General features: G+C 50.8%; 5 protein-coding genes across 5 annotated transcripts; 3 read left to right on the forward strand and 2 right to left on the reverse strand.

Annotated features, from left to right (window-relative positions):
- Positions 1 to 393: 393 nt before the first annotated feature.
- N7525_005281 (uncharacterized protein) lies at positions 394 to 3,024 on the forward strand (the record flags this gene model as incomplete). The annotated part of the gene is made up of 3 exons (XM_002564939.1): positions 394 to 711; positions 772 to 2,469; positions 2,536 to 3,024. The coding sequence occupies 3 exons, from the start codon at positions 394 to 396 to the stop codon at positions 3,022 to 3,024; spliced, it is 2,505 nt and encodes an 834-aa protein (XP_002564985.1).
- Positions 3,025 to 3,739: 715 nt separating this feature from the next.
- Positions 3,740 to 5,655, reverse strand: N7525_005282 (sugar porter family MFS transporter; the record flags this gene model as incomplete). The annotated part of the gene is made up of 5 exons (XM_002564938.2): positions 3,740 to 3,985; positions 4,049 to 4,125; positions 4,180 to 4,525; positions 4,584 to 5,056; positions 5,136 to 5,655. The coding sequence occupies 5 exons, from the start codon at positions 5,653 to 5,655 to the stop codon at positions 3,740 to 3,742; spliced, it is 1,662 nt and encodes a 553-aa protein (XP_002564984.2).
- A 1,173-nt stretch (positions 5,656 to 6,828) lies between these two features.
- Positions 6,829 to 7,332, forward strand: N7525_005283 (V-type ATPase assembly factor PKR1; the record flags this gene model as incomplete). Its single annotated transcript, XM_002564937.1, has 1 exon — positions 6,829 to 7,332. One exon carries the CDS (start codon positions 6,829 to 6,831, stop codon positions 7,330 to 7,332), a length of 504 nt encoding a protein of 167 aa, XP_002564983.1.
- Positions 7,333 to 7,900: 568 nt separating this feature from the next.
- On the forward strand, positions 7,901 to 10,709 carry N7525_005284 (anaphase promoting complex subunit 2; the record flags this gene model as incomplete). The annotated part of the gene is made up of 2 exons (XM_061213346.1): positions 7,901 to 8,386; positions 8,445 to 10,709. The coding sequence occupies 2 exons, from the start codon at positions 7,901 to 7,903 to the stop codon at positions 10,707 to 10,709; spliced, it is 2,751 nt and encodes a 916-aa protein (XP_061070367.1).
- A 331-nt stretch (positions 10,710 to 11,040) lies between these two features.
- On the reverse strand, positions 11,041 to 12,470 carry N7525_005285 (TauD/TfdA family dioxygenase; the record flags this gene model as incomplete). The annotated part of the gene is made up of 4 exons (XM_002564935.1): positions 11,041 to 11,404; positions 11,500 to 11,760; positions 11,838 to 12,103; positions 12,168 to 12,470. 4 exons carry the CDS (start codon positions 12,468 to 12,470, stop codon positions 11,041 to 11,043), a joined length of 1,194 nt encoding a protein of 397 aa, XP_002564981.1.
- Between the last annotated feature and the right edge of the window lie 158 nt (positions 12,471 to 12,628).

Below are 12,628 nucleotides of genomic sequence, written 5' to 3' on the forward strand. Positions count from 1 at the left end.
ATAATTTTTGCCTAAAAGTTAGAAGACAGAATACAAATATGATCCTTTTTGTTACTTCTTTACAATTTGTAGTTAATACCAATATCTTCTATCTACACTTGTTCGCCTCTGATCTCTAGTTAGCAGCCTTGGTGCCAACCTTGGAAGGTGACTTCACCCGTGGACCTGACAGTTGCTTACATAAAGCACCAGACGATCACCCGGGAGCTCCAAGGCTGGCTACCCCAGATTCCCTTTATTTATCATCTTTGGCGGTCTTTGTGCAAAGCGAACATATCTGAACAAAGCAGCTGCCAGGGTGTGCTTCTCTTCAGCTCTTGGCTGGAGATGTTCTTCACCAACCCATAGTGCCTTATTATCCCCTTGACCTTACAGGTATCCCCACTCTGTCTAATGGCGGGCACCAGCTTGGATTGGGCTGATAAGCCTAACCCGAATCTCGCCTTGTTGTCGGATGAAGAGGATATTGTTTCCAGCCCAAGCACTGCTTCAAGGGAGCTTGAAGGTGTCGCCAAGCAAAATCTGACACTGGCTTTGGGGAAGTTGCGCTTGGAGCAAGAGGGCTTGAATCAATCCTCCGAACAGGACGCGACTCCAACAACTCCCCGCACGGAAGGTCTAAATCACACCCCTCCAGAACCGGAAATGGCGAAACCCCCTCTGCAGCTGCTGGACTTGCCGTTGGACATTCTGAAAGAGATCATCAAAGAGGTAACACAGGTCTTCCCCGCAGATCGTGAATACATAGCTCACAGTCCTGGTCTACAATAGGTGACCCATACGACTGACCTGACATCGCTCGCTCTTACATGCTCTGCTCTTCATTCCCTAGCTATTCCGCACATGTACTCCCGATTCGACATCGTCTGGCCCGAGTCGCTGAACCCATCAACGGATGACTACTCGGGGGTGGATGCTCTGTCTTATGGTTTGTCCACGTTGGTAATGGGAGAGGATGTATTCAATCGTCTGCCGCTGTCTCAATCTGGCCAAGTCAAAAGTAGCTGTGTGAACTGTGGTTGCGATAATCTCCATCATCAGCCGGACTCGGACCCTCGCAACAACAAAGATCGCTTCCGATCGCGACGAGGCAATCATTATGCACAGTATACCCGCACATTCTCTATCGGGAATGGCCCTCTTAGCTGGGTACAAGAATACTCGGTAACCAAAGAAGTGGGCAAGATGCTAGGGACGCTGGTTGCCTTGGCAGTTGCGCGAATGGTGAATCTTGAGGCCTTTGTTTGGGACATGCCGACTGGTGTGGTCCGTGAAATATGGCTGGCGCTTGCGTCGTTGGCAGATCGGCCAGGACACGATTGTCGCCTGGAACGCATTTGGGTGCGCTGGCATGACAATTCAGAGAATGCCTTACGCAGTTCGTCGGCGGCGGCAACGAGACTTTTCCAGAAATACAAACATGTGGAACATCCTTCCTTGTCTGTACTGCCTCCGCTCAAGAGCGTGGCCGTTCTTGACATAGATGAACCCGCTTATGTGGAGGAGCTGGCTCTTCTCATTGAGCGGTCACGTAACCGTCTCTCCGAACTCCGAATTGGTATCGCCGAAAAGGCCCATATGAGTGCGTGGCTGTTGTGCGGGAAGGACTCTGCTGGCTCAACGGGTTGGCCTAGAGCTGATGGTGTACTTGGTATATTGGCACGGCGGCACCTTGACAAAAACCAGGACAATGCTATAATCACCTCCCTTGAAGATAGCTCGATGCCATCTGAGGGTTCGATAAACAAGTCACCAAACTCTACCGAAAGCGCAGCTCCATTGAATGCAAATGGCGAGCAGCAGCCTCCCAGCACTACCAATGACAAAAAGCCCCCACCAAACTCTGGTGTGCCCAACCGGAGTGCCCGCTCACAGCCACCTTCTTATAAACTTGACTACGAGATACTTTCCCTCAAAGTACTAGAGCTGGAACGTGTACCTCTTTCTGTGCCAACACTGCTGCCGGCCGTTGACTGGACTGGGTTGACTACTCTCACTATCATGCGATGCGAGGATCATGAAAAGCTTTGGAGGGCTTTGCGTCGGAAGTATGCTCCTCCTGCGATGCCGGCAAAACGTCCACAGGATGCAGAACGTCGAGCAAGCGCCAGCTCAGTTGAGTACTCTCTAAATTTGAAACATATTCGCACGGACACTGTTTCACCTTATCTTATACTGTTTATCAAGGATGCGCTGGCCCCGAATACCCTGGAGAGTGTTTATTTGCATGAATCACCAGGTCATGAATCTGCCGTGCATATCGACGCGATTTACAAGCACATTCTGCGAAAGCACAGGCAGAGTCTGCGAAAGGTGCTGATTGATGCCACTGACCGTATAATTGGCGCCGGATATTCGGGCACGCGATGGCACAAGTGGATGTTCAACCACGACATGATATCCTTTGTCACAAGTGGAAAGATGCCGCAATTAAAAGAGCTGGGAATGGCGATGCATTATCGCGATTGGGTAAGAGAACGATCACTAGCATTGAATATTTCTACCAGACCAGTTATGCTAACGTTGACTCCGCAGCATTTCTTCCTCCAGAGATTGCCGAATATGTCTCAGCTTCGTGCTTTGTATCTACCACACATTCACCATACCGTTCACCGCGACTTGAAAGAGCTTGCGCTGCAAGTTTTGGACATCGTTAGCATACGTCCAGATCTGAAGATCGCCTACATTGGTCTCCATATCAAATGCTACCAAATTCTTGAAGCAAGACATGACGATAATCCACTAGATTTCGACGACAACCCCGCGATTGATCATTCCCCGACGCACAGCGAAGATGACGATGAAGGGTGGGCCAACCCCGACCACGAATCTGAAGAAGACAGCGGTGATTCCGATGATGCCTCGGGGGCGGCTGATACAGACCTCCTTTCCAGTGACCCGGACGACTACGACACCGAACCTGATGAAGAACAGGGTGCTTCGCGGGTTCGGTACCGGCTACAAGAGATTCTATTTTACGACGAAAAGGTATCAATTTTCAAGGCGCGTCATGGTGTTTTGTGATCTTATCTTGGCTTTGCATTCTATATCAGGAGTCGTCTAAACCATTTGCGGCGTTTGAGGAGAGAGCGTTTAGGACCTCGGGAGATACCATGGCTGTTTAGCTTAGCACTAAGGTTATTTGTTTTGAACCTTGGAATAACACGTTTTTTGAGTTAAGGTTGTGCTTAGTGTTATCACTGTGTACGCTAACGCACTTGGATTCTTCTCTTTTGTATCGCACCCCACCAATGCTGACCGTGTCTTCTGGGAGTGGTAGCAGAAGGACCTCCTGACTCGCTATCGTCAAGTTGGCGGGCCTGTCAAACTCATGGATCACACTGAAGTCCACCCTCGACTTCGAGATCAACTTTGGCAAGTCTTCTCCTAATAATACACTTGAGAGCTTGCGTAATACCCAGAGTGGTACATTGTGCTATGGCCACTGGAATAACGGTAAATGCCACTGAAGGTCCCAGGTGCACAGACTGAAGGTCCCAGGTGCACAGAACGACTCTTATGTGGCGAGTTATAACTATATGCCACCACTTAAGGATCTGACGACAAAGTTCTAAGCTTTCGCGGATCTCAGCCACGCTAGGCAAGGGTTAATTATCTGCTTTTCATTCATGAAAGTCATAATGTCGTAAGATTCCTGGTTTATGCTAAGATACAAGAACGCGCATTCGAGAGCCAGCCCTAGTGTTCAATTGATATTTTTATGGCGACACAGATTGATTCATGCAAATTCCCGATGGTCATTCTCATACTGGGCACGAATAAGTTCGGCCTCAATCACACGTCTCTTGGCCTTTTCTTCTTCGCTAGAATTGTCTTTGAACACGTGGTCCATCTGCTCGAGGGTCCGGCCCTTGGTTTCTGGCACAAAGAAGAAAGTCCATATTCCGGCGAGCAGGCAAAAGACAGCGAAGAAGACGTAAGCACCGTAGCCAGTGTCTTGGACGAGAGGCGGGGTGATGAGACCCTGCAGAGATTATTAGTACCCGTGACACATCGAGGGACCAAATAATGGCAACGAGAAACTTACAATGATGAAGTTGTTGAGCCAGTTGGAGCAAGTGGAAAGAGCAACACCCTTGGCACGAAGGGAAGAAGGGAAAATTTCTGGATATGTTAGATCGATGCCTGATTAACAGGATAAAAGGAGTAGGGACGTACCAGAAGGCATAGCCCACGGGATAGGACCCCAGGAAGCTCCAAAGGCAAGCATGTAGAATAGTAGAAAGGCCACACTGGTCCACCCTTCTGCTTTGTGGGACGGCCAATCATCCGAGTAAATCCCGACCAAAGCAGCAATAATAGTGTGGGATATGGCCATGAGGGCTGCACCACCTAGAAGCAACTTGCGACGACCGACAACGTCCATGGTCCAGATACTGGTAGTGACACCCACCAGCTGCACAACGTTGAGAACGCCGGACATGATAAGTTGCATGCTCCTGTCGAGACCCATCGTCTTAAAGAGGGTTGGAGAGTAGTAAATAAGAGCATTGATACCGATGAACTATTCATATAATCAGCATGTGTCGGTTACCTCTTATCTCCACATATAAAGAACTCACCTGTTGGAAGAATCCTAGGCCAATACCGATGTGAGTGCGACGCCAGCAGCCCTTCTTAAAGCAATCGGCCCACGATGAAAGCTCCTGCAGAATGGCATTCTTTGTGCCACCACCTTGCAAATCTGGATGATTTTCCCTGTTCATTTGCTGGTGGAAGCGCACTTCGGCCTGGATATCCATAAGCTCCTGGCGAACGCGTCTGTCGGAGGCTGGCAGAGAACGGAGTCTGCAAAGACTGTCAAGAGCTTCCTCGTCGCGACCTTTTGAAGCCAGCCAACGAGGCGAGAACGGAAGAGCGTATACACCAGCAGCGAGAATAAAACCCGGGATCAATTGGAGCAGGAAAGGGAGGCGCCAGGCCCATTCACCGGCCATGTATTGCGTGCCATAGGTAATCCAAAAGGCAATCACAATTCCGAGGACGATACACCATTCTTCCATAACCAAGAGGGTTCCACGGCATTCGGGGGGGCCTAATAGGAGGGATTGGAATAAGCATTTATATTCACATGTGGGAGGAAGGGAAAGAACCCTCCGAGTAGGGAGACATACTGATTTCGGAGATGTACAATGGTGCAACCATCGACAACATTCCGATTCCAACACCACCAATCAGCCGAGCTACAGTCAACATAGGATAACCGTAGGCAGCAGTTTGAAGCACGGAGCCAACGGTGAAGATAGCAACAGCGACGAGAATCGAATACCGTCGCGAGATCTTATCCGCAATCCAGCCCTGGTTAATAGCACCAATCAAAGCACCCAGCTCAATCATCGCCGTCAGTAATCCCTTCGCAAATCCCGAGCCCGGGTTACTCTCGTCTATCCGCGGGAACTCCGTCAAGAACTGGTTCATGATCAGAATCACCGACACAACACCTTGGTCATAACCGAAAAGCAAACCACCTAGCGTTGAGCAGGCAGCACACAGAACCACGAATGGGTTGGCTGCGAGACCGCGCAGACCGGGTGGGCCATAGGGCTCGCGGTCTGCGGCAATGTCGGCGTGGTGAGCGAAGCCTTCCACTGGCTCATGGGATAGTTCTTTCGTAGCGGGGATATCATCAGCCATATTGAGTGGAGATTCGGATGCAAGTTAAAAGAAACTTGAGGGTTATGTTTCTTGGTTGAAGCGGGAAACGCTCTGATAAACTCTACCTCGGAGGCACTCCGGGGATATTTATACCCATTTTCCCTAGCTACCCAGCTGGGGTAGTATACGAGTCTTGTTCCCTCCGTGAATCGGGACCTCTAGGAAGTCGGGAGGGGTCCCCCGGTCCGGAAAGCCAATGAGGTAAAGGCTTGGGGGTGCAAGTCGGGGTAGATGATGGAGTGGTAGACGGCTCGGCGGGTTTGGGGAAGATCGGCGCTATTGCGATTGTGGGGAAAACACGGAGAAGAGACATAATAGCACGCCGTCAATTGGCGGCGGCTATCGGCATTGTTCAGGGGCGTTACAACTGCCTCTTGGGTCTATACTCGGCCTTTGAGAGATAAGGCCCAACTTTCTTGCGTCTTCTGTCTAGCCAGACCGTGCATCTTGTATACGAAATAGGCATAGGTCAAGGAAGATAGGCCCCTGCAACATTGCATGGCATATAGATCCATCCGGTATTGCTTTGAGCCCTAGACGAGTCACTACCGCTCTATTAAATATTGGAATAAGCTTACGTCGTCCTTTATATACCTATGCCTAGGGATATAGTTAGTTCAAATATAGGCCTTTGATCACTATCACCTGAGCTGTTGACAATGATCATTTCAAATCATCACGCGGGAATAATCGTCATGACGAAACCCGCCAAGTAAACCTTGGAAGCCTTGGAGGTACCTACCTATTAGGCTATGTTGTTATACATCGTATACATCGAAGTCTCGGGCCGGCCATGCATTCGGAAAGTCAAGTGACTAGCCGATCTCTCCCGTGATGGTGTATATGTAGTGTCAGACATACCCTTTATCTGACGGGAACTAATATTAACAGGAATAGCCCTGGAGAATGTTCTATGTTGTACATTGTTAATATCCAGACCAGATACCCCACGGGGAAGAATCCAAAATCTAGTTCTTTTTTTTTTTTTGTGAATATCTTTGAATATCTTTGAATATCGGAATTCATTGTCCATCGTCCATCTTCCCTGAGCGGTGTCTCTTCCGGTAACCATTTTCCCCCCACACGGATTCCAGTTCCCGGCCCCCTCTCTCACCCTGCAACCTTCGGATTTCCCAACTTCATTCTGAAATCATGGCTTCCTTCATGGGAGACCTGTGGTCCAGCATCTTCACCCCAGGACCCACCCCGACCCTCTTGATCGCGACCAACGTCACCTTCGCCGCACTCCAGATTATCTTCTTCGCCCTCCTTCTAGCTACCTACAGCCTTCACTTCGTCGCCCTATCTATCATCAGCGGTGGACTATGGTGGGCCATCAACTGGTTCGCCGCCGAGGTGCGACTTGCCCAGCAGGCGCAGGAGGCTGAGAAAGAAAAACAAAAACAAGAGTCCGGTGACGCGAAGACGCGGAAGAGTCCCGCTGTAGGAGAAAGCGCCGACAGCGAAACGGAGACCGAAGCTATCGTGGCCAAGAGGATAGATGACAAGTCTGCTGCTGCCGCGACCGGAAGTGCAGCATCCGGTTTGCTGCCCACGGCGCGCGATCCTAAGAAGCGACCCAGCACTGGTGGTGAGGGGTCTGGGTATGGGAGCACTGATAGCGAGTGGGAGAAGGTTGATGATACTCAGTCTTGAGGGATACTTGGCAAGGATACGCATCTTAAGGATACACACAAGCTCGAAATATCTACGCTCTCATCTCGGTGGAATATGGTTGCACACTGCATGCTCACCAGGTCCCGGGCCTCTCAACGAATACATAGGACGCGTTTATGGTGATGCAAACTCTGTGTCGACCTTTCGTGTGCCTTGGCTGGGATCTGGATTTGGGCCCCTTTTTCTTTTAATCTTTCTGGATTTGAATTTGTACATATGCAATGCCCTCTTGTTTTGGAGCGATACCCTATACTATGTAGATGGTGAAATTTACAGCTCGCGCTTGGTTTCGATTTTTGGCAGGAACATAATATCCTCCTCGGATATATTCATTGACAATAACATTCCAAACGATCACCACCGTTACCATCTCATCCACCCGACAACAAAAAAACGAAGTAAAACCCGGTGGAGCTGAAGCTTTAGCAAAACATCCACGTGACCTTCAATCCAAACATTGGCATAACAGAACCATCGAACACGAAGCTTCGTGCAGCAACTAAAATCACCAGCTGCATCTCACAATGCCCGATGTCCCTTGATCAAAATGCTCTCAACCGTACCCCTCAATGTGGGACGTAGGCGCGTCTGCGGCTCCGTTTTCTCCCCCGCGTCGCTCGAAGCTCACCCGAAGTCGATCTCGGATTTCCGACGCGAGCAGACACCAGTCGCATCGTTCCAATCATCCGACTCATCGTCAACCTTCAAAGCAGACTCACAGTCAACCTCATTCGCGACGATTGGGGGTTCGACGGACACCACATCCCCGGAGGAAGACACGTTAAACCAGGCGCGGCAGGCGGCCAAAGAGTTCCTATCCGTGCCCAACCTTGGCTTCGAGTTGCTTTACAACTTCCGAAATACCGATGGAAGTCAAGTGCTGAAAGAATGGAACCGGCTCAGCCCTCCGTCGAAGGAGACGGCCGAGGCGCTAGAGTATCTTATGCGAACTTCTCCGTGGACGTTGTTTGAATGGTATGGGAATGATATTCGGAGGCATTTTCTAGTCAATTTTCGGACTGGGCTATCCAAGGTATGGACGCTGTGCGTCGTTTGAATTGGTTGGTCTGTCCGTGCTAACGGTCTCATAGTTGTTAAAGTCCCCGGGGGAAGAAGGCCTGCTCCGGACAATAGTGGACTGCTTACAGCTTGCGCGTCGAATTTATCTCGCTCCCGTCGTGCACTATTTGCTTCCTTTGATAACTACTCCCCACCAAGGAGGGTTCTTGGCTCAGCTACAGCGTGCCTTTCACACCGTGGTTCAATACAGTTTACCATGGAAGAAGATTTCACCGCTTCTTGCCAGAGAGCTCACGCAGGACGCTGTGGTTATTTTAGGCATTGATACCCTAGATGAAGATTCCGATGCAGACATAATGAGTCTGGATGGAACGGAAATGGAACGGGCATACTCAGTCTCGTACAAAGACTGGAAACAGGGATCACCCGAAGTCCGGGCACACATGATGGTTGATGGTGAAGATGGCCGCGTGACTATCGCACGGGATCGACTTTTGGCGTTTCTCAACGGACTGCAGCTTGTCGGACTTGGCGGTGATCAGGCCCAAAAAGTGTTTGCAAATGTGATGAACATCATGATGGGCGACTTCATTCGTGCCGCATACGCCGGCGAATGGGAGTCGCCCTCAACCGTGCCGCAGCACCTGGAACAATGGATTGAAAATGTCTATGCACGGCTCGTTGTGCATGTTCTAGCCATCATCAATTCCGACCCCGCTGGAGCCCAGTCCGGGGCGATGGAAGTGAGCCTTCGCGACGTGGAAAAGTGGCAAGTGATGGGCATTGCTCGGCTGGGAAAGCTTCGAGTCAGCGAACTCTTTGATGTGATTGTTGATTGGCCTGCAAGCAGCGGGGCGGTGGAGGATCTGCGACGTTTCACAAACAACTCGTCTGGAGCGCGGTTGTATGCGACGAATATCTTTTCTGTTAACTTGCTCCAGCGACTGTTGCATCCCGGTGCTTCTACAGTCGAGATCTTGCAGGTTTACATCTCGATCATTCGAGCATTCCATATCTTGGACCCGAAGGGTGTTCTGCTGGATCGCATCGCCCGACCAATCCGGCGATACTTGAGAGACCGCGAGGACACTGTGAAGGTGATTGTTAGTGGTCTATTGGCGGACCCTGCGACAGCCGAGGGACCGACAGCTACCGGCGACACCTTGGCAGAGCTGGCAGCAGAGCTGACTAAGGTCCACCATCATTCCATGCAAAATAATAGGAGCGAGTTAGACTATGATGACTTGTACTGGGTGCCCGATCCAGTTGATGCCGCTCCCGACTACAAAAAGTCGAAGAGCGCAGATGTCATTGACAGTCTGGTTAGCTTATTCGACTCGAAGGAGACCTTCGTGAAGGAAATGCAGACTCTTCTCGCAGACCGCCTCATCCAGAAACGCCAGAACTACGACCAAGAGGTTACAGTACTTGAGCTCCTGAAGGTTCGGTTCGGTGATTCGGCATTACAGGCATGCGAGGTGATGCTGAAAGATATCTCCGATTCACGACGTCTTGACCTCACTGTGCGGAACGATCAGATGTTGTCTGGATATCGGAAGCAAGCAGGCGCCGGAAAGCTCCACGCCAAGGTTCTATCACGCTTCTTCTGGCCGGAATTCCAAGAACAAGAATTCAAGGTCCCCGATGAAATCACCAAACTGCAAGCGCGGTACGCGACCTGTTTCGAAAGGCGCAAGGACTCGCGCAAGCTCATGTGGCGCAACGCTTTGGGTCAGGTCACTGTCGAGCTGGAGTTGCAGAACCACACGTTCAAAGACGAAGTGACGACCCGGCAAGCAACCGTAATCTACGCCTTCCAGTCCGACTCGAGCGAACCCGCCACGAAGACAATTCCGGAACTCGCCGACGAGCTCGAGATGAGTCCTACCCTTGTCCGCAGTGCCTGTCTCTTCTGGGTCAGCAAGCGCATTCTTACCGAGGTACAACGCGACACCTTCCGCGTGTTGGAATTCCTCCCCACAGAAGACGAGGAACACCATGCCCACGCAGCTGGCGACTTCAGTGACGTCTCGGATAGCGAAGCAGGCGATACTGCCAACGCAGCGGCAGCAGCCGAAGCAGCCGCAGCCGCCGCAGCAAAGGAATCCGCCGAGGCGGCTGCCATGGAGAAAATGAATGTGTATTGGCAGTTTATTGTGGGAATGCTCACGAACCAAGGACCTATGGCTCTGAATCGTATTGTCATGATGCTGAAGATAGCCGTTCCCGGCGGGTTCCCGTTCAGCAATGAGGAGCTGCGCGAGTTCTTAGGTGGTATGGTCTCGAAGGGCAAGTTGGAGATTGTTAACGGGGGTAATTACAAGATCGTGCATTAGCATCAGCTACAGGGCGTCTGTCGGGTGTGAGCTTTTTTTTTTTTTTTTTTTTTTTTCTTTTGGCGTTGCTGGAACAGATGTACAAAATACCCTTTAAGGAATATGATTTATGAATGATATGTTGGTGCAATTGGGTAAATCCTTACAAGCCAGCCCTGGAGGGTCATCATCTTCTTCCCATTTATCGTCTACCCGACCTTTTTACATACTCCCCCTTCTTCATACTCTTCTCCCTCATCCCATAAGCATACAGCAACCCTATCAAGAGAATGAAAAAGAAGAAAAAAAGGTATCATTCAAATCTGCAAATCCCAACCAACCCAACTAAACCTCACTCGGCATCTAAAAGTGCAACAGGAGCCTGATTATCAACCTGAATTCCACCCCTCTTCTTCTCATTACTATCCCAGAACGGCAACTTCCAGCCACCCTCATTCTCGGGTGTCGCCAGCCAAAGACGCATAAGATGGCGACGGGGAGCAGGAGGCGCATGATCCGTGTACGCGGTGCGGGCATGCAGGACGTGAGCATTCGACAAGAACTGGATATCGCCGATATCGAGGATCATGTGTAGCGACAAGCGCACGCAGGTTTCTTCCAGCACGCGCAGGGCTTCTTGCTGTGCGTCTGAGAGCGGGGGAATAATTCCCGCGTCGCTAAAGCGGCCGAGGGAGCGTACATAGTATGGATCCCATCTGGTGTTATTGTCAGATATTGGAATGTGGATTACCCGCGGGGTCGATAAATCATTGGAGAAGGAGGTTGGAGAAGGAGGTGTGAGGGGACTTACTTTGTATACACACGGCCCTTCCCGCCGCGCTCGAGGTACATCACGCTGGTGCGAATATATTCGTCCTGTCCCTCGCTTGTCTCGCCCTTGCGATCGAAGTACCAGATCGGTTCGGTGAGGGTCTTGAGGACGTCTGGGCGTTCTATGGCGAGGGTGTTGTAGACGTGGTGGGAGGAGACGAGATCTGATTCGCCGCCTTCAAGGGCCTTGGCGATGCAGAGGAGGCCGACGATGTCCGAGTCGTCGGCGTGGAAGTATTGGCTGGGTGGGGTGTGTTAGTTGCTTGTTCGTTCTTTGTTGCTTGCCCATTCACTGGCCACCGAGGTTGTCAAACTCACCGAGCATTGGTGCGGTAGATGCGCACTTTGTCAATCTGGGTCGAGTCCTCGCCGAGATCCTTGACGTGGCCGAGGACATGGCCACGGCTGTTCTGACTGACGAAGTAGCCGAGATATGTGCCGAGACCCATGTATGCCACGGCGGACTTGTGGTTACCCCATTTCTCGACGGGGAAGCCCTTGAAGAGGATGAAGCCCTTGCCGTCGATGAGGTCTGCGCGCAGCTCGTGCAGATAGGCAGCTAGATTGGGGAGTTTGAAGTTGGTCTATTGACGGTGTGGTTAGTTTCGGGTTTTATAATTTTCCAAGAATGACTTGCATTGTTCTCACCTTTGAGATTCCGGTCAACGGGGTCTTGGATGAAAGGAAAGCATCCGATGCCGAGCTCAGCTCATCGATCTGGTCCTGGGTGAAGACATGCGTCCATTTTTCTGGGTTCTCACGGTATTCCTCGGCCTTCCAGACTGTTGGGCCGGTGATTTGTTTAGGGAACTTTTCGAAGGGGATGATGTGGTCGTATAGCGGGGGATGTTGACCGGTGGTTTTCAGTCCATCTGGGAATATATCCCGTGAGATGGGCCCTGCCAGGTCATGGGGGGCAGTTGGGATAGAGGAGGTAGCAGCAGGAGCCATGGTTATTAAAGATGGGAATATGTAGGTGTACAGAGAACCGAAGGGTTGGGTTATGTTTATATATTCTACATAGATGGTGAGCAATGTAGTGGATTATATGGCGTGACGAGACCCGATAATTTTACGACATAGCTACCTCGGTAGGTTACCTAGGTATA

This window comes from Penicillium rubens (assembly GCF_028828025.1).
Source record: "Penicillium rubens strain IBT 27055 chromosome Unknown utg000002l_segment0_segment0, whole genome shotgun sequence".
NCBI classification, from domain to species: domain Eukaryota; kingdom Fungi; phylum Ascomycota; class Eurotiomycetes; order Eurotiales; family Aspergillaceae; genus Penicillium; species Penicillium rubens.